The sequence below is a fragment of the Vulpes vulpes genome, chromosome 15, assembly GCF_048418805.1.
Source record: "Vulpes vulpes isolate BD-2025 chromosome 15, VulVul3, whole genome shotgun sequence".
In the NCBI taxonomy this organism is placed as follows: Eukaryota; Metazoa; Chordata; class Mammalia; order Carnivora; family Canidae; genus Vulpes; species Vulpes vulpes.
The window spans coordinates 2,082,533-2,102,211 of NC_132794.1; the positions used below are offsets into that span (position 1 = coordinate 2,082,533).

At 64.8% G+C, this 19,679-nt stretch overlaps 1 protein-coding gene across 3 annotated transcripts; it reads right to left on the reverse strand.

Annotated features, from left to right (window-relative positions):
- Positions 1-10,158: 10,158 nt before the first annotated feature.
- Positions 10,159-19,670, reverse strand: GATD3 (glutamine amidotransferase class 1 domain containing 3). 3 transcript variants are annotated; one of them, XR_011997476.1, is made up of 8 exons: positions 19,493-19,659; positions 19,330-19,382; positions 18,172-18,285; positions 17,314-17,433; positions 16,052-16,980; positions 14,094-15,909; positions 11,971-12,127; positions 10,159-10,889 (listed from the first exon to the last, which is right to left on the reverse strand). XR_011997476.1 is itself a non-coding variant. In XM_072739229.1 (8 exons), the coding sequence occupies exons 4-8, from the start codon at positions 18,219-18,221 to the stop codon at positions 10,761-10,763; spliced, it is 549 nt and encodes a 182-aa protein (XP_072595330.1). In that variant the 5' UTR covers positions 18,222-18,285; positions 18,441-18,689; positions 19,330-19,382; positions 19,493-19,639; the 3' UTR covers positions 10,159-10,760. The 3 variants fall into 3 exon arrangements, 2 of the variants coding, with proteins under 2 accessions (XP_072595330.1, XP_072595329.1); XM_072739229.1 differs by lacking the exon at positions 16,052-16,980 and adding an exon at positions 18,441-18,689 and having other exon boundaries at positions 14,094-14,186; positions 19,493-19,639; XM_072739228.1 differs by lacking the exon at positions 16,052-16,980 and having other exon boundaries at positions 14,094-14,186; positions 19,493-19,670.
- Between the last annotated feature and the right edge of the window lie 9 nt (positions 19,671-19,679).

A 19,679-nucleotide genomic window follows, 5' to 3' on the forward strand; every position in this document is an offset into this window, starting at 1 on the left:
CTCCACAGACCTACTTCCTCCACCGGGGCCAGCTGAGGCCTATGGGGCCTGCGTCACTGCCCGGCCCCAGCCCCCGTGCAGGCCCTGCCCCGCAGGAGCAGCCGGCGGTGGACCCAGGCTGGGCACCCCCTCGCCCCCACACCGAGGGGCACCCGGGCACAGGCTCCGAGGCCGGCACCCTGGGTTGTCTGGGCCGGGAGGCGCTCGGGACCGACGGACGGGGGGCTCGCCCTGCCCTGCCTGACCCCGGGGTGCACCCCCTCCTCCAGAGCCATCACCGGGGCCCCTCCCCACCCCAACCTGTCGCCCCCACAGCACAACCTCCCCCGTAACTCCCTGGACCCCGTCTCTGGTTGTTTCTGGAGCAGTGGTCAGGATGGCGGCTGGGGCCCCATGGGCAGGGGCAGCCGCGACGGAAGGCACCTCGGTCCGTGGCCCGTTCAGGCCTGGCCTGTGCCCACAGCTGGAGGAGCCCCTGGAGGCGGGCAGGGGGCGGCTGGGCGGGTGGCGAGGGTCCCGGAACCGGACGGTGCTGACTGTCCTCACTGCCTCCCGACCCTACGGTAGGCAACTCGTGCATAAATTTTCCCAAATTAAAATGCACAGTCCATGTGCCCCCTGAAAACCTTCGGAGTGGGGAGCGCGAGTCCTTCCCCGCCGCGGTCCTGCTCCTGAGGCTCCGGGAGGGTCCCCCTCACGCGCCCAGGACCCACTGTCCCATTGAAGGTGGGCTCTGACTCAGGACAGCTCCTGGCTTCACCTCCACCTCTGCAGGGACCTAACAAAGACGGTCTAATGGGCTGAATCGGGTCCCCCTAAACCTGCACGTTGAAGCCCTGGCCCCCAGCACCCCAGAACGGGGCTGCAGAGACGGGGATCCAGTTCAAGGGAGCTCACTGGGTGGCCCTAAAGCGGCAGGACCTCGTCCCATGAGGATGCAGGACACGATGGCGCCTACGGTCGGGGAGACAAGGCAGGGGAGCGGCGCTGCCCACCCCCCACCCCCCCCCGCACAGCGGGCCTCCAGGACTCGGCGTGCTGTGGCCTCCCCAGGACGTGGCACAGATGGGCGCCCACCTCCCCCGGGCCAGAGCGGAGGGTCTGGGCGCCCGTGGGACCCCGGCCACGTGCACGGCGCCCCAGGTGGACACAGAGACTCCTGGAGACACGTTTCACGGAACTTCCTGTTTCGGGCCAGACAAGAAGCACCACGAGACGCCGCGGGAGGAATATTTCAGTACTTCTGCTATCTGACCGCAGCCCCACCAGGAAGTGCAGGGAAGCGAGAAAACGGGGCAGAAAACATTGACGAGATCATTAAAAAAACACAGTGACGTTAGCACTTTCCCAGGACGATTCCATGGATTTTTCCCACGTCCCTGCTGCTCTCCCCACAGAACAGACTGCTCTGCAGCCAAGAGCTCGGGTGACACGGGCGCAGGCGGAGCGGGGCGTGGGGGCCACATGCGGGGACGCTGCGGATGGTCAGGTGCTGGGGGCCCGTCGTGCGCGGAGGGCCCCGTGGCCCCGTATTCCCAGGGCAGAGGCCTGGGCCTGGACCTCCGAGAGGCGCTAGGGGGTGCTGGGAGACTCCGAGTGGACCCAAGGCCCGTGAGCCTGGGAGGTGGGCGTCCTCCGGGGCGTAGGTGTGCTCACAGGTACACGTGTAGGTGTGCGGGTGTGTGTGCGTGTGCGTGTGTGCACGCAGGACGTCACATGCCTGTCACAGGTGTGCAGCGATGAGTCAGGGAGACCAGGTATGGACAGCGCCCGGCACGTTGGGGCACGCCTGGGGAAAACGGGCTGATGTGAGCAACGGGAGCCTGGGAACTGGAAGGTTCCGGAGGGGCTAAAGGAGGAGGGTGGGTGTGAGCCACGCCCTGAGCCCGACCAACGCCTAGAGCAAGGCCTGTGAGCCCAGAGCGGACCTGGACAGCCCCGCGGCAAACTCCAGGGGCTCCCTGCGGAGGGGCTTGGTGGCCGCCCCGCTCAGCAGCGGACGTGGGACGCCTATGACCGTGGGGCGCCTCTGTGTTTGCAGCCTCCGTTCTCAGAGCACTGATGCGGGTGCCACCCCGCTTGCCCCCCAGGACCGTGTGGACGGAAGGGTGCAGGCAACTGCTGAGGACACCCCTGCGGCAGCCTGTGGACAGGGCAGGCCGGCCACCGCCCTGGGCGCCACTGACCCTGGACCTCAGCTCTCGTCCCACGAATCACAGACGCTCCAAAGCAGCCCCCACACTCACGTGGGTCGTGTCCGTCAGGCCTCCTCTGGCTTCCCGCTGAGCACGCGCAGTCCCCCCGAGGTCCGCCCTCCAGGTGGAGAGCCAGGGTCCCGGGAGCTGCTCAAAGCTTCTCTGACCAAGGTGGAGGTGGGGCAGGAGGCCGGCCCCCTGTCACACAGCAAGGGCCGTGGCCAGAAGCGGCGTCCACGCTGCCTCTCCCTTGCCGCCCCCCGCCCGGTGCTCCGTGGTCTACGGTGCCGGGCACCGGTCGGGTCTCCGGAGGCCTGGCTGGTGCTCGTTTCCCTGCGGCCGCACCACTTTCTAAGAAGGAAACTCATACTGCACAGCGATGAACACACGCACACGTGCCGCACCCACGGTGCCCGACGCCATCCTAGGGGCTCCCGTGCACGCTCATCCCTGCAAGCCTGCACGCGTCCGCAACACGTCCTGCATGCACACACACGCACACACGACCACACACCCACACACGGACCTACGAGCACACCTAGCTGTCCACGCGCATACACACCGCATACACACGCCCGCACACCGGCATGCCCACACCCCACCCTCGTGAGCCCCGTGAGCAAGCGTTCTCACCTCCCTTCTCTGCGGCCACGGCAGTCCCGTCATCTGCCTGACGCCGCCAGTAGAAGAGTCCGGCACTGAGTGACCAACACTGCCCCTGGAACAGGAGGCACCCTGGGTCGCGGGGTCTCACCCGGGCAACCAGCGTGGACTGGCGGCGCCCGGTGATTACGGGGGAGTCTGTGGCTCCCCGAGCAGCTCCCCAGAGGACCTGCGTGTGCGGGGGGAGGATGGGGCTGGGGCCTGATGGAGCCCCACGGCACGTGCACGTGGGGGGGCCGGGCCTGCCCTGCTGGGGACGCTTGTACGAAGCCCCTCTTCACACACGGGTGGACCCCGAGCACACAAATACCTAGCACACTGCTTCCTCACTAAAACCTGTTTTTCTCTTGGATGGACGATGGTTTGGGCTTTTATCGGTGACCCCCTGACCCCTCGCACGCACCTCCCCCCAAGTCCCACCCCTGCCCCTGCGGCTCCAGCACCGGCTGTGGATGCTCCCTGGACACTGACACCCGGGGTGGGCTCAGACATGCGTCCAGCCAGCCTTCCTGACCGGGTCTCTGCAGGCCCAGAGGACCGGCAACGCTGCTCCCGAGCACCCCTCTCTCCGGGTCCTGCTGTCCACCCACAGTCTAGCTCGGGGCCCCACGTGCGGCAGCCGCTCAACAACCGATGAATGAGGATATGCACAAGGTCACAGCGGGGCTCCAGGTCACTTGGTGTCCAGAACGGCTGGTGGGCGGGGACAGCAAAACCACTGACACATGACCCACCGGGCCAAGAGCGGCTGCCTGGGGAAGGAACACCATAGACAAGGTCCAGCAAGAAACCGCCACGACACCTCACACCCACTAGGGGGGCGATTATCTGAACATGACAAGCGTAGGCAAGGAGGTGCCGAAGTCGGACCCTGTGCAGCTGGCGGTAACACAAAATAGGGGCAGCCACTGGGCACAACAACACGGGGGGAGGGGGCTCGAAAATGGGAGCCACCATGTGAGGTAGGGATCCCACCGCTGCACCCGCCGCACAGAGGGCCGGTCAGGCACCTGGTACGTTCGTTACACACAAAGCCTGAGGGTGGAAGCCACCCGGGGTCATCAACACACGACTGGACAAACGGAACGCTGAACGCCAACCAGCCACCCGAAGGAAGGACGTCCTGACACCTGCTACAACGCGGATGAAGCCGGACGACCTCACGCTCAGGGACGTACGCCCGTCACGGAACACAAACACCGTGTGGGCTCCCTGAGCCGAGGGGCTCGAGTGGCCAGATTCAGACACAGAAAGTACTCTGGGGGGGCAGGGCGGGGCTGGGGGCTGGGAGGTAGAGACGGATCCTGGAGGTGGGCGCTGGGGACTCAGCACCACTCACGGGTACGTTCCACGATGGTTACAACGATAAGCTTTGTTATGTGTATTTTACTATAATAAAAAAGAGAGAATGTTTAAGAAAGAAGAAAACCTGACAGGAGGGCAGCCAGCCCGGAGCTGCAGCGGGGTGACCCCAGTGCAGTGCAGCCCTGATGCCCACCCGGCCGCCCAGCACCCTGTGCCTGGCCATCCCCCTCCTGTTCTCCCTCCTCCTGAGCCTCAGGGCCTCAGCCCCCCGCCCTCCCACCCCCCTGCCCCCCATCCCCTGGGAAGGTCTGATGTTCTCCTGAAGCTGCAGATGCCCGTCCCGCTGCACCCTGCGGAGCTCAGGCCTCTCCTGCACCCAGCCGCCCCAGCCACGTCCTTGGGCCGCCCGCCTGGGTGTGCAGGCGGCTGCAATCTTCCCAGAGACCGCTCCAGATCCCAGCCCGTGCCGTCTGGTCAGACTGGGGGAAAAGGCTCATCGGGGGCGGCTGCAAAGGTCCTGGCACGCTCAATGTCCTTGTTCAGCCCACCAGTGCTGACTGCACCCCTCACGGCAGGCCCTGTGCGGGGGACTCGGCCCCAACACGAGCAACCATAGCCCTGCGCAGCCCCTGGGGCTCAGCCAGAGGCACGGAGCCCGTGGCGCAGGACACCCTACGCTCGCTGGACAGGCCCCGGGCCCAGCCTGGGCGGGTCTCGACCCCTTACCTCTTTGGAGTAACAAACTACCCCCACATTTAGTGGCTTAAAACTTCATTTTATTTGCTCACGGTTCTGCGAGTCCACAGACTGGGCAGCCCATGCGCCTGTCACCATTCACTCACGGGTCCAGCTGTCAGACGTGGACCCCCAGCCGCCCCTCGGAGCAGGACGTCCGGCGCTCTGGCTCCCCGTCTCTCGGGAGCACTTGGCCCTGGACACAGCATCTGCCTCCCACGACCGCACAGCACAGCTGCGGCGCGTCTCTCAAGCCAGCACGGCCCCTCCCTTGGTACCCACCCACTCCTTTCTCACACAGAGGAAGGAGTCGGCACCAGGGAGCACTTCCAGGTCCTACAAGAACCAAAGCCACACGACCTTCCTGCACTGGGACACAGAGAAGACACTGCTGGTCGGCTGGGTGAAAGCCAGGGCCCCGGGGCAAAATCTTGCCCTCGGTGTAGAGCACGCTGCAGGCAATACCCCAAAGACCTACAACTAGGCCTACCGCATTCAGACTGCACAAAATCAGGATCAAGTCTTAAAAGAAGTTTAAGAAAAAACCACGTCACCAACCAAGGAGCAAAGATGACTTTCCAAAGAGTCCTCAGACACCAGCACGAGCAGGACAGTGCAGCGAATATTTAAAATCACCGAGAGAAAAAAAAAAAAATCCACCAATAAAAATTAAAAAAATCAAAGAGAATCCATCACATCAGCAGATTAAAGAAAAAAAATCACATGATAGTATCAACAGATGTAGAGAAAGCATCTGAGAAATCCCAACACCAATTTATGATAACTCCTAGGAAATTAGAGGGGAACTTCCTCAACCTGATGAAGAACGCCTACAAAGCACACTTGACGGCGAGGATCTCAGCTTTCCCACTAAGACCAGGTACAAGGCAAGGACGGCCCCTCTCACCACTCCTTTTCAGCGTCTTGCGGGAAATCTCGCACGATGCTGAATTAACCTCGTTAATGCAATAAGGTGAGAAAACAAAAGGTGTGGGGTTTGGGGAGGAAAAAACAAAACTGTGTTCACAGATGATGCGATTTTCAACGAGAAGATCCAAGAGTCAACAAAAAACCCTCCTGGAGCTGGTGAGCCATTGCAGCAACGTTGCAGGGCACAAGGTGGATGCACACGACACCTTGAAGAGGAGCGAAGTCCCAACGGTGACACTCCCCGCCCCGAGAACTATCCCGGGCCCTTGACTCCCGGCAGTATGGGGTCAGGGACAGCGGAGCGGGAGATCACAGACCCATGGGGCCCGACCAGCCGACTTCGACAAAGGAGCAGAGGCAGGACGGGGGGAAACACCGCCCATCCGACAGCCGGCGCCGGAACACCCGGTCTCCACAGGCAAATACCCAAATCCACAGAAATCAACTCCAAACAGGTCACAGGCATAAATGTAAAAGGCAAACTATAAAACTCCTAGAAGACAACAGAGAAGACCGCGGCGGGCCTGGCGGTGATGCCTCTTTAGAGACGACCTTGCAGCCACGGCGCGTGGGACGGGACTGGTGAGCTAGAGTCGCCGGCAGGGAGAACGTGGGCTGTGCCAGGACCACCACCCACGGGAGACGAACTACACGCTGGGGAAAAGGGCTGCACGCGAAACATCGGAGAAGATGCGGACCCCCACGACCACTTTTATAAATTCAAGAAAATAAACATCAGGCTTTAAATTGGGCAAAAAATCCAGAAGGCACTTGGCCGAAGAATATGCGAGTATATGAGAAGCTGCTCCGCGTCCCAGGCCGTCAGGAAGACAGCGACGAAGACATGGGTGACACACGGCCTCTGAGAACGGCCGCCACCCAGGCCCCGGGCCACGGCTCGGGTGGTGAGGATGGGCGACAGGCGCTGGTTCACCGCTGGCGGGGCTGCGGGACGGGCTGCCTCCCCAGAGGGCAGCGGGTGGCATCTCCCAGGATCACCCGTGCTCCTCTGGGCGCTCCGCAACCTCGGCCCTGGTGTCCATGCGACACCTGTGCAGTGTCCATAGCAGCTCTTTGCGGGACGGCTGGGCCCTGGGGCGCCCACACTGCTGCTCAGCAGGGGCATGGACGGGAGATGGCCCAGCGGGCAGCGGGAGCACACCCAGCACTAAGGGGGAGCGGGCCACCCCCCCCCCCCAGGGACCCGGAGGAACCGTGAGGGCAGGTGACCCGGCGACAGCAGCCAGGGCGGGAGGGCTGTGCACTGTGCAACAGTCTGGGGCAGGCACAGCCAGGGGGGATGGGGCAGGCTGGGGGCGCCGGGGGTGGGGGGGTGGGGAGGGAGGAGGATTCCCAGGGCCAGCACCCGTGAGGGGCCGCAGTGCTGGGCACGTCGTCACCCAACCCCTGCCGACCTCACTTCCCCCACGGGCTCGGGTGATGACGACGTGTGGGTGCGGGTTCACCCGGGGTCACACACACAGCGCGGGTGCAGGATGTGGTGGGGAGAGGAGGGCTGCGGGAAACCTCTGTACTTACTGTTTTGTTTTGTTTTTTAAGATTCTTTTAATTTATTTATTCATGAGACACAGAAAGAGAGGCAGAGCCACAGGCAGAGGGAGAAGCAGGCTCCATGCAGGGAGCCAGACGTGGGACTCGATCCTGGGACCCGGGATCACGCCCTGGGCTGAAGGTGGCGCCAAACTGCTGAGCCCCCTGGGTGCCCCCTGCCCCTTTCTGCTCAGTTTTGCTGAGAACCTAAGACCACTGTAAAAAAATGAAGTCGATAGAAAACAGATGAATAAAACGTGCTTCCAAGGGAAATCTTGCTGAAAAAAGAAACGGAGGAGGAGCTGGGGCCACCCCGTGGGCGCTGAGGGCGGGCACCGGGGGCCCTGCGTGACGCAGGCCGGGCGGCAAGCTCATGCCAAGCCCACCACCGCCGGGGCTCCCATCTGGCCCTGGGGACGCTGGCGGCTGCCTTCCTGGAGCCCCTGGGCCATGCCGAGGGCACACGACAAACTAGGAACAGGTAGGCAGGGCCGCAAGCTCACGACAGCAGGCCGGGGGGGTGCAGTAACTCCCCGTGGGGTGATGCTGAAGCAAGGGCTGAGGGGCACAGGGCGCCTGGGCTTTGCAGAGGAAGGGACAAGGGGTAAAGGGTCTGGGCCACAGGCATGTCCCCGGCCTGGGGGGCGTCAAGGAGTTTCCGGGGCCCCCCATCTACAGCCTTGTCAAGGACAGCAGGCACATCACCCGTGACCTCCGTGGCCCCACCCCCGGGATGCCCTTGAACTCCCTCTCCGGCCGTTCCTGCTGGCCTCCATCTGGAACGTTCTTCACATACAGCCGGCCACGGCGCATCCACCTGTTGCCCCCCCATTGGATCCGAACAGTGCCGGGCATGCAGGAGGCGCTCAATCATTGTCCACAAATAAACACCTGGACTCCCTCTGGTTCCGGTCTGCCGGGGCCACCCTCCGGGCGTTCCCACCGCTTCAGGTGCACTTCCCGGCCTGGTCCTCCTGCCTGACCCTCCCGCGTGGGCAGTCAGCGAGGCGAGCGGGTGCGAGTGCACCGGACTCCGGTACGTGGCCTCATCACCGCCGTGGGATTCCAGGAACGCAGGACATGCACGCGCCCTTCTGAACTGGGCGGTCAGACGCTCCATCCTTTATTAAGGTACCGGAGGGACCCCGACGGCCAGCAGAGCTGCGCGGATGCCACCCGGTCTCGCGAGCATTGCTGGGGGGCTTTTCCTTACGTTCTCCTTCCTTCTCTGCTCACCCGCCCTGCCCGTGAAGCACTGCGGGAGGGGACCGGTCAGCCTGCCGTGTCCTGAGCACGGGCTCTGCGCCCCACGGCACAGATCTGTGTCCCGAGATCACCCACGCCCCGAGCAGACCCCTGAGGGGGTGCAGGCGGGTGGGGGCTCCCGGCGGCACCAGGGGCTGCCCGGGCACAGGCACAGGGCCCGCTTCCCGAGGGCACCCGGCTGCATGGTGATGGCTCCTGGGCCGCTGGACACCACTCTGCTGGGGGGCACGTCTCCGGGCATTTCCAGGAGACATGAGCTGCACCGCAGAGCAAATGGACACGCACTGCTTCGGGATGACCTGGTGACGTAAAGGTGGGCCCACGACACGGAGCATGGAAGAGGCCTCCCCGACCCAAGAGCAGGGGTCGTCCTCCACACGAAGGGCCGGGGACGGGCCTCCGCGGCAACTAGGAGGGTCTGCTCCCCGAGGCCCCCAGGGAGAACGGGAGAAGTCACGAGGGCCCACGTGCCCGACAGAGGACCCGTAACCCGAACGCACACGTAGCTCCGGTAACAAACAAGAAACCAAATGTGCGCTTCGCCAAAGCAGGTCGCCGAAGACACAGAAAAAGACAAAGGGGTGATCAGCCTCAGCGGACATCAGGGCCACAGTGTGCTCACCCGCCGGGGGGCGAGGACACCAGCAAGGCCCGTCAGGCGCAGGCGCCACGTGGGCTGGGGCCGCCGGGACGCCCGTGCACTGCTGCAGCTCCTCCAGGAGAGCTGGGGACGCCCCCCGCCCAGGGGCCCCACACTGGGACACGGCCAGCGCACCCCCAAGGACACCGCAGACGCAGTGCTCGCAGGACACGGGAGAGCCCCGGCGGAGGCCCATTTGGGAACACGGCCCAGGGGACAGCCACACGGTGCGCCATCACCCTGAGGGCGGCCCCGGGGGTTGGAGTCTGCTCCCCGTCCACAGCGGTGTTCGCTGCGTGCCGCCTCCCCGGCCAAGGGCGATCGTGGCCAGGGCGGCTGGGCCCGTGGGTGGACCGAGGGGGCTCCTGCTGCAGCGGGACAAAGGGAGGCCCCCGGAGCACAGAGGGGCGTTGGAGGAAGGGTCAGAGACGTGCAGCCAGTGGGCACAGGCGCCAGGTGAGCGGGGCACTGGGGGCTCCGGGGGGTGTGATACCCGGCCCTACTGCTGCATCCACATGTGCCCGTGCTCCCGCCAGGAGAAACCACGGACTCAGTGTCACTTACCCCTCATGGGGGGTAGGTAGGGGCCCACGCATCCGTGCCCTGTTCCCAGGCCGGCACCGACACGGCTCAGTGTGAGCTGGACCAAACTCAACGGCCGCTGTGTGGACCCCAACAGCTCCGTCAAATCCAAATGAAGCACAAACGCTACGGCGTCTGGGGGTGGGGACACCCTCCTGGGGGTCACAGCACCCGGACCAGAGGGGGAAACATGCCTCCGGGGGTGAAGGCCGCACCGCACCCAGGCTGCCACCCTGAACGCATCTCCCCACGACGGACGCACGCATGACACGCACGACGACGGACACCAGCTGGTGGTGCTGCCAGATGCTTTATTGGTCCTTCGTACACCTCAGGTGGGCCACTGCTCGTGGCCTGGGGCCACCCGGCGGGGCCTCCGTGACCTCTCCTTCCTGGAGGGCAGGAACCCTCGCTAGCGCCCCTCACGTGCCAGCTTCAGAAGGCGCCGCGCGTGGTCGTCCTCTCTGCCTCAAATGCAGCCCCCTCGTCATTTTAGTGCATATTTATTACAGATTAGATAGCTTCCAATTATCGATAAGTGACACTTGGATTTCCTAATGACTAGTTCGTGAACTTACAGAAACTCTTCCCCCAACACCAAGTACCCTAAGCCGGTCAAACGTGAGAGCAGGGTGACGTCAGTCCCGATTCTCTTCCTGGAAAAGCAGGCCCCACTTTGATCTTGGGTCACACAGGAGTCCAACCTCTGCCACGGGGACGGAACGTGCACCCCGATCCAGCCCCACCCCAAGGACGCCTCTTCAGGCGGGACATAGCTGCGGACATAGCTACAGCTACAGACGGGACAGCGAATTCCTGCCCCAAGCAAGCGAGCAGCGGAGGAAAACAGGCCAGCAGCTCCCCCTGCTGGAGGAGGCAGGGCTGCGGCCGCGTCACTTGGCGCAGAGTTCCAGCACCTTCTTCACCATGGCCCCGATGCCGTCGTGGACGTGGTGAAGCTCCGTCTCACACATGAAGGCCGGGGTCGTGACCACCTTGTTTTTCTTGTCCACGTGGGCTTCGTGCACAGAAGTTATGGAAGCAGCTCACCCAGCAAGGACCAGAGGGTGTGCAGGCGTGAAGCTCCCCCCGCCCCCCCGCCTCCACCCCAAGGGCTCCTCCTCCTGCTGCCTCTGCCCACAGGGCCCAGGACCCACACCGACCCGCAGCCTGCACAGCCTGCACCGCCTGCGCTCCATGAGCGGAGCACACACCCACGAGGAGGAGAGGAGCACCCGAGCAGGGTGCTGGCTTCACAAGACACCCCAGGGTGGCACAGCCCAGGGACTGGACACACCTGCACACCTGGGCTGCCCCACAGCAACCCCGGACGCAGCAGAAGCACCTCTGGTCTTCCCACCAAGAAACTATAACAGCTCGTCCGAATGCCCGCAGCAAGAGGCCAGTCCAACCGGGGCCCTTCCTACATGGCTGCACTCTTGTCCTGGTCACACCAACACCAGGCAGTGACAGGCCTGGCCCTCGCTCCGCCCCAGCAAACACACACCTCCCTGGACTCAATGCAAAGGCCCTGCGGCCAGCTCTACCCAGGCAGCCGCTGGCTCTGCTGGCCACTCTGCGCAGCAGGGAGACTCTTAAACCGCCTGCAAGGAAAGGCAGACACCCAGGGGTCACCCTGTCGTCTCCAGCACCTTCTGGGATGTTGTGCGGCTCTGTTCCCGGACTCTGGCCCACATGGACTCTGGGTCCAGGTGTGGACCTGGAACGTGCTCGGCCTGAGTCCCCTGCAGGAGGAGGAGCGCCTGGGCTGCCTGCCCATCCCCACCGCCCAGAGCACTTCCAGCAAAGCCAGGCAAGCCCCCGTGCTTCTTCCACCTGCAGCCTGCATCCCTCGGGGGTGCGCTCCCTGCCCTCGGGGCACAGTGTTGCCCCATCGAGCCTGAGGCCGTCCACTCACCCGACCAGGCAGCCCAGCGGAGCTCTGGGCCGGGGCAGCAATGGCCGGCCGACTTAGAAACGCGGCCAGGGGACGGGTGCTACGCCTGTGATGCACGTGCTCCCAGACGCCCCCAGCAGCGCAGTCCCCCAGGCCCAGAGCGGGGTCCCATCACCACCCGCCACCCTGGCTGCCGGAAAGGATATGGTCACTTCCTTCACACAATGCTTGGCGCCCAGGGCTTTGATGGCTTCCGCAGTCCCCGCATACGGCCACTTGCCACCTTCCTCTTGCTCGTGGCCCACGGTGACCTCAACGCCACGGAGCACTTTGGCTGCGAGGACAGAAGCGATGCAGCACAAGCTAAAAAGTGAGGGACCGGGTGAGCGCGGGGCCGCACGTGGACGGCGGGCCGGGGCGCAGCGGGGCACACGGAAGGAATGGAAGTGGCCTCGGGGAGGGGCGCCGGCTGCCACATGTGCCCTGAGCCTCAGCCCACCGCCCCACGGGCCCCGGGAACACAGCAGGATGCCAGTGGGTGCCGGGCCACCTCGCAGAGGGGAATGGATGGCAGCAATGGACTTAGGCCCGACTTTTGGGGGCTTTTCACACAACCGCAGCTCACCGCAGGGCACGGACTACTCAGGGACCCTTCTCTAGAGAGGGTGCCAGAAGCAGTCTCATGGGACCTGCTGGAGAGCAAGGGCGTGTGGACGCACACCCGCTGCCCCACGTGCCAGATGCCAGCAGCTGTGCTTCACCACAGCCTCCAGGGGCCCCTCGCAGCAGTGCCAGCCCCACTGCACCCCCACCCAGGCCACGCCCACAGCACCTGAGCCCTGCTGTTCATTCCCAGGTGCACATGGTGGCACGCAGGGCGGTGTGGCCCGTGTGTGCCCTTGGGGCTCCTCTAAGGCTCTGCTCTTCGCCCGGGGCCCCGCTGCCCTGCAGCTCCTGAGCCTGGCGTTCGGCCAACACGAGACCCCCAGGTGCCAGACACGGGACCAGAGCCCTGCCTGCAGCTGTGTGTACTCGGGGGATGCGTGTGGCATCCACTGCTTGGCTGCAGGCTGGGCCACCCCGTCGTGAGGCTGGCGGGGACGGCCCTACCCTCCCTCGGGGTCCACGCACACTGCCAGCAGCAGCCCAGCCCTCTCCCCCCGCTCATCTTCAGCGGGCCTGCTTCTCCCGTGCCCACCAGACAGGCTCTGTGCACAACCTGCCAAAATAAGCTGTGAAAAAATAGTGTCAAAACATATTTACGTCTGTTTTCAAACATCACAAAACCTAAAACAACTTGCTTAAAAACCTGTGGGGGGAAACGTCCCTCAGCCACCAAGTAGGTAGAGTCACCAGGTGTGAAGTCTCCGAAGCACCCCAGGTCACAGGCCCGCGGGGGACCTGGCAGCCAGCACAGGACGCACACACACTAGCACCCGCCCCGTCTCGGGCTGTGGACACGGAAGCTGCCTGAGCCATGTGCTCCAGACGCAGGTGCTTGCAGGCACCACTCCCGCTCCGAGGTCAGGGGGCACGCAAGGTGGCACCACCATCGGACCCTCGCCCCCAGCTGTGCTCCCAGCAAGCAGGGCACCAGGGTCCTTCCCGGCACTCACCCCCACGTGGGGTGCCGCTCCAGGGATGGCATCCCAGGAGGGGAGAGGCAGGTGGCACCGCTGTCACCAGTTCCCTGGCGGCTCCGCACGGTCTCTTCCGAGCAGACGAGCCTGACCTCCGGACCCAAGGCTGCCACCTTCACGAGGAGGGAGCTCCCGCACAGAGCCTGTCCTAACAGGACCCTGCTCACACAGCCCCAGGGAGCGGTCCTCGGTGCGCCAGGCAGAGCAGGGCTGCGAGGGAGCTTCTCCCACCGTGGACTCCAAGCCGAGGCCTCTCCACGCTCCAGCACGCTGACGTGGACGGCCAACACATGTGCTGGTGCACAAGCCCAGGGGTGTCCGCTGGGAGGTCCACGCAGGCCAGATCTGGTGCATAGTGGCTGTGCCAGCCGGCCTGAGCATGCAGGGGGCACGCGGCCCCACAGGAGGGCGTGGGGAATGGTGCTCACCGGTAACGCACCAGGCTGCCCGGCGTGAGGACAGGAAGGCAGATGCCAGGCGAGGGAAGGGGTGCTGGAAAAGGCTGGGGGGCAGGGAGGGCTGCCGGGGGAACTTTCTAGAAGCTCTCCTTCCCATTATGTCAAGAGAAATTGACGTAACCACATGACCGGGGAATTCTCCAAGCTGGAAGGCACCCGTGACGGCACGTGAACCCCCTCAGTGAAGTCAGCCTTAGGACCACGCGGCCCTGCCCTCCCCGCCCCACGTACCCGATGGGCTTGCCGGCCTTGTGGAACTCCTTCAGGACTCTCTCCACATCCTCGTGGACTCTGCAGTCTTTCCCGTCAACGGCGAATGTGCTCCTGACAAGAAAAGGCGTCCTCAGGTCTGTGTGCCTGGGGAGCCTCCGACCCCCCCGGAGACGAACGTGTGGCTCTAACTCCCAGCACCCGACGTAAGCAGGTAACATGCGTGTGCGTGGCTTTACACGTAACTACATATAATTTTTTCCTACTTTTTAAATCAGGGAAAAATAAGGAGGGAGAGAGAGGGGGAGGGGAAGCAGACCCCAGAGTGAACCAAAGCCAGCAGGTGCGTGGGTCCTCAGAGCTCTGCTCCGTAAGCCAAGGAGCAGCGAAACCCGCATGGGCCCAGAAGCTGCGACAAGCACCCCACAGACGAGGAAGAGGCACGTGGTGAGATGACGCGGCTCCTCTCCCCAGGCGAGCGGCTCAGGGGTCTGGGTGGCCTCCCCCCATAGCTAGCGGCTACGTGCTGGCACCTCCATGGGAGGTGACTGGTGGAACCCACCGGATCCCAGAGTACACGCTCTCTGCCCCGTGCGCATGTGGACGCCGCCATCCCGCGAGGTCTGCTGCTGCGTCAGTGCCCGTGAGCCGCCCAGGCACCGACGGAGGCTCAGGGTAGGCACGCGCGTCCTTATGTACCAGGTCTTACACCTTAAGTACTCATACCTGCACCCCCCGAAGCCATCAGGCCACACAAGCGTCCATCGGTTGGGTCATCTACCTGACGGATCCGCCTGTGCCGCTGTGAGGTGGCTCACAGGCCACCAGTAAGCCACGCCGTTTGTGAAAAACACAAAGTTCAGGACGACAAGCTTAACAGGCCTCCGTCTGGTTAGAGTCGGGTTTTTTTCTATTTTTTTTTAAGACTTATTTACTTATTTCAGAGAGAAGGCAGCAGAAGGCATGTGTGCACGCAGCATAGGAGTAGGGGGAGAAGGAGGGAGAGAGAATCTCCAGCAGACGCCCCACTGGGTGTGGGGCCCAGCAGGGGCTCAATCCCATGACCCCGAGCTCACGACCTGAACCAAAATCAAGAGCTGGACGCTGGACCAACCGCACCAGACAGGAGCCCCCAGGTAGATCTTTAACACAACCACACGGGACCCTCGGGAAGTACACGCAGAACGGGGGAAACGGTGCAGGGAGGGGCCCAGGGCCCCAACCAGGAGGAACCGAGTTCCCACCGTGAACCTCTGCCCCAGCGATCTCACCTGCCGCTCCTGCTGCGTGCGCACTACACAGCCGACAGCCACGGCTAAGGAGGCCAACCCCCGGGAGCCGGCCTCTCTTCTAGAAAGGTCAGGGAGACTGGGGTAAAGGACTGCAAGCTACAGCTTCCCCCAGGAGGGGCGAGCTCACAGACAGGAGCACTGACCCGAGGCCACCGCTCCCTCAAATGCAGAGACGAAGACCCACCAACAGCCCAGCACACCGCACCTGTGCTTCCAGGTCAACCGCGTGTGGGTGGTTGGCTGGGCCACAGACAGCACCCCGGCAGATCCCTAAAGGGCCCTCACCCCAGGGGCAGTGCTGCTGGCCAGAGATAAGGCTCATTTCCCGAGAAAAAAACCCTGATCCTGGCAGAAGTGTAAGTCTGGCCCAGAGGCCGTCCTCTGTCCCCCACCACCAGAGGGTGTGGGAAGGGGGAAGGGGGCGGTGACAAGGCACGATCACCTGAAAGGCTGGATTTGGAAGACAAAGTGGATGTGAGGGGAGGCAGGGCTCCCAGAAGGAGGCAGGAGTCTGGGCACTGCCTCGAGGGGCTCGGGACACCTGGCTGGGCCCTGGACAAGAGCCATTCAGATGTCTGCAGGCCAAGGGCAGCCACAGCTGTCCAAACACGTAGGGAGCCTGCCTGGGCGCCTCCCTCACTTCTGGGCACAAGACGCCACCCACTGCACTGCAGCCCGTCAGCTAACCTAAGCGGGGGTGCAGCGAGCACAGGGGTCCAAGGCATCTGGCTTGCACCCTGCCCCACCTGGTGCCCTGAGTACAAGGAGGCCAGAGGGAGGGGATGAGCTGACAGTCGGCCCAGGTTAGGGGAAGCAGCTTTGAACACCAACGTGAGGTCCCGGCTGAGTTTCAGGCAGGCAGTGGCACACAGGTCAGGGAAGGGGAGGTCTGAGGGGGTGCTGGGGCAGGAGCAGCAGGGGAGAGGGCCTGGCCAGGTCCCACAGGGCTCACAGAGACCTGGAGAGCACAGAGGAGGACAGGGAGGGTAAGAGCCTGTCACAGGAGGCAGTGGCGGCCGAGACCTTGAACAGGAGACCCAGATGGCACAGCAGGGGAGCCTGAGGGGCGCGTGCTGGCCAAGCCCATGCAGGGAGGGTGCAGGCGGCACCCAGCACCCACGCGGTCTGGGAGCAGGGAGGCGGAGGGCCAGGGCCGGCCGTCTGAGTTCACAGCCACACACTCCGTCAGGGGCCCCTGGGCGTGGGACAGAGTGGCTGCCTTTTCCACGACACAGGAAAATGCTCCACCCAGAGCCCAACATGCCTACATATTGTTTCCAATGAAAACCGCACGGTCCAGGCTGTCACCCCCACAGCACACGTTTGAAGCCCGACGCGTGAGGTGCAGCTGCTCGTGGTCTTCCATGCCATTTGCGAGGAAGCCACCCCGGAAGGGACACGCTGGCACGCTGAGGCCAGTGAAGAATTTCCATGAGGTGCCCAGAAAGAAGAGGTCAACAAATGAGAACAGAAAGAGGACCTGATACCGGGAGCGCGTCATGCTGGTGTGGTGATAGCTTGAGGGCCAGCTCCCCAGCAATGGCCCAAGCAAGGGGCCTCCCTTCCTCTGGCGGGAACCAGGCTCCGCACGGCCCGCTAGAACAGCGGGTTCCCTGCTGCAAGGTCAACAGGTGAGTCGGTGTCGGTGAGGGACACGTACAGGACTCAGTCCCGATGTGACAAGACCGGCCAGCACGGTGGTTAATCAGAGAAGGCCTCCGCCCCCCGCCCCCCCATTCCCCCAACACACGGTGGCTGGTACTGGGAGCGCTCAGAAAGGAGAAAAATCCACGTGCTGCTAGAGCTCCGTCCACGCCCCGTCCCAGAGCAGTGTCCTCCATGCAGCCTGTGGAACCCCAGCCCCCCAGCCGCCGCTCCGGTGGCCCCCCAGCCCCATCTACCGCTGTGCTAGAGGTGAAAAGCAGAGACCCCAGAGCTCCAACACGCACAAGTTTTTGGCGGCTCCAAAGCCTCCAGGGAAGATGGCAGCGTCGTGATTGGCTGCGCTGAGCCTGGCCAGATCGGTGATCTTGCCCCGGGTGATCCTTGCGGACTCCGTCAGGACGTTCCTGGGAGAGAACACAGGGAGGCCTGAAGCCAGCGTCGGCCTGCAGAGAGCAGAGCGGGGTGCAGGGGAGGCCACCCCACAGCCAGGAAACACTTCCTCTGCTCCAGGGAAGGCACTGGCACGTGTGCTGGAGGTCGGGGCCTACAGAAAACAGTAGAGCCCCTCTGAGCATCTGGACCACTCAGTCGTGTGGGCCGACAAAAACCAGGACAGCGGTGGGAAGGTCACGGCAGCGCAGGGCGCGAAGGAAGGAACCTGGGGTCAGCCACGGCAGGCGCTGCTTCCCCAGGCTGTGCAGCCCGAGGCCCACGTCCCAGGCAGCAGGACAAAGCCTGGGGGCCGCCGGGGGCACTGCAGCTCTCACTGTCTGGACTGGCTGGAAAATGCCCTGCTGCCAGAGTCGGACAGGACGGGGATGGAGGAGCTCAAAGTGTGCAGAAACTGCATGAGCCCTCAGGACAGAAACGCCCCGACACATTGGGGCCTACGCAGGGGCAGGAGGCCAGAGTCCAAACTGAGCCCCATGGCAGGAGGACGTCTGGCAAGTGTGACAAAGTCACAAGAGCATCATCAGGGCGCCATCACAGAACGGCCCAACGTTCCAGGCTCCCATCCCGGGACACGTGCCTCGGAACACAGCCAGATTCCCAGCGGGACAGAGGACCTAAGCATGCAGGTTCTCAGGGAGCTTCTATCAGGCCTTGTCCACCCTCCAGGCCGCCGGCGCCAGGACCTGCACCTGCTTTCGCTCTCAGAAGGCTGCCCCTTGGTGTGGTCAACCACGTGCATCTGAGGGATGTCAGGAGCAAAGGTCTGCACCTCGGCCCCGCCACGACTCAAGTGAACCAGCACCCTGCACGGAAGAAAATCAGACAAGGCTCTGAGCCGCACCCGACCCGGCGTCCCTGCTAATGTGCGTCTGCGAGCAGCGCTTTTGTGGATGCCCCGTGGAAACCCCTCCCTTATAGGACCGTCGTACTGGGTAACAGGAAGCTAGGGTTGCCTTACCCACGGCGCCAACTCGCTGTCCCCGAACTAGCCTGCGGAGCCCAGCTGGCCCCAGGCTCCCTTTACAAAACGGGGTGCAGAGGACGGGTGACTGGTGTCAGAGCCTGGACGCCGAGGTTCCCAGGCTGCTGCTTCGGGATGCACTCCCTCCCGCGGGCCAGCGGATGCAGGGCCCGACACTCAGTCCAGGTCCCGCTCTGTGCCACGGCTCCCGTCACAGCCAGAGGGCCCCCCTGCGCCAGGCTCCCCCTTCGGAGGAGGCGGCGGCATAAGGTGCGGGGAAGAGCCAGCAGCACGCCGGTGCTCAGGCCCTGACCTCTGGCACCCGCAGGGCTCTGCACCCGCAGCCCGGGCTGGAAGCTGTCGGGGCCGACCGCCCAGTGCAAAGTTTGTTCCAGGCCCGGCGCCCCCAGGCCCCTCCCCCACCGCAGGCCGCGAGGGACGTGCCCCCGCCCCGCCCCCCGCAGCCAGCTGCAGGCTGCAAGGGACGCGCCCCCGCCCCGCCCTAGCTCCGCCCCCGCCCCGCCCCCGCAGCCACCTGCAGGCCGCGAGGGACGTGCCCCCAGCCCCGCCCTCGCCCCGCTCCCCGCAGCCAGCTGCAGGCTGCAAGGGACGTGCCCCCCGCCCCGCCCTAGCTCCGCCCCCGCCCCGCCCCGCCCCCGCCGCCACCTGCCGGCCGCAGGGACGCGCCCCCGCCCCGCCCCCGCCGCCCCTCGCTGGCAGGTCCCCGCGGAGGCGGCCGCGGCCAGGGCTGGCTCCGGCTGGGCCCCGGGGAACAGCGCCCGACGCGCTCGGCGGCGGCCTCCGCGGCTCCCTGCGCCCCGCGGCCCAGGCGGGGTCGCCCTGGCCCTCCGCGCCCGCCCGCGTCCCCCGCGGCTCCGGGGCTTACGCTGCGGCCTCCTGGAGCTCGGTCCCGTCGTAGACCCCGCATCCCGACAGCACCTGCGGGCGGCAGCGGTCACGGGGTCCGCCCGGGGCAGCCGGCGGGGGGGGGGGGGGGGACGCCGCAACCCGGGAGGGGCCCGCCCGCCGCCCGCCTGCCGCCCGCCTACCAGCGCGACCCTGGCCCCCGGGCGCGGCGCGGAGCCGTGGAAGGCCGCGCGCGGGGCGAACGCGGAGGCCGCCCGGAGCCTGGACGCCCCCAGCGCCCTGACCGCTGCCATGACCGCGCGTCTGCGTCTGCGTCTGCGTCTGCGCCTGCGCACGGCCGGCCCGGCCCCGCCCGCGAGCGCAACGGTG

Excerpts from the sequence above, each read along its gene's own strand:
- GATD3 (XM_072739228.1), bottom strand. The coding sequence starts at position 19,603 with ATGGCAGCGGTCAGGGCGCTGGGGGCGTCCAGGCTCCGGGCGGCCTCC. Across the intron at positions 14,187-17,313 it reads TTTGGAGCCGCCAAAAACTT|GAGCACATTCGCCGTTGACG; the intron begins GTGCGTGTTGGA and ends TTTTCTTGTCAG. Across the intron at positions 12,128-14,093 it reads AAGGCCGGCAAGCCCATCGG|CTTGTGCTGCATCGCTTCTG; the intron begins GTACGTGGGGCG and ends CTCACTTTTTAG.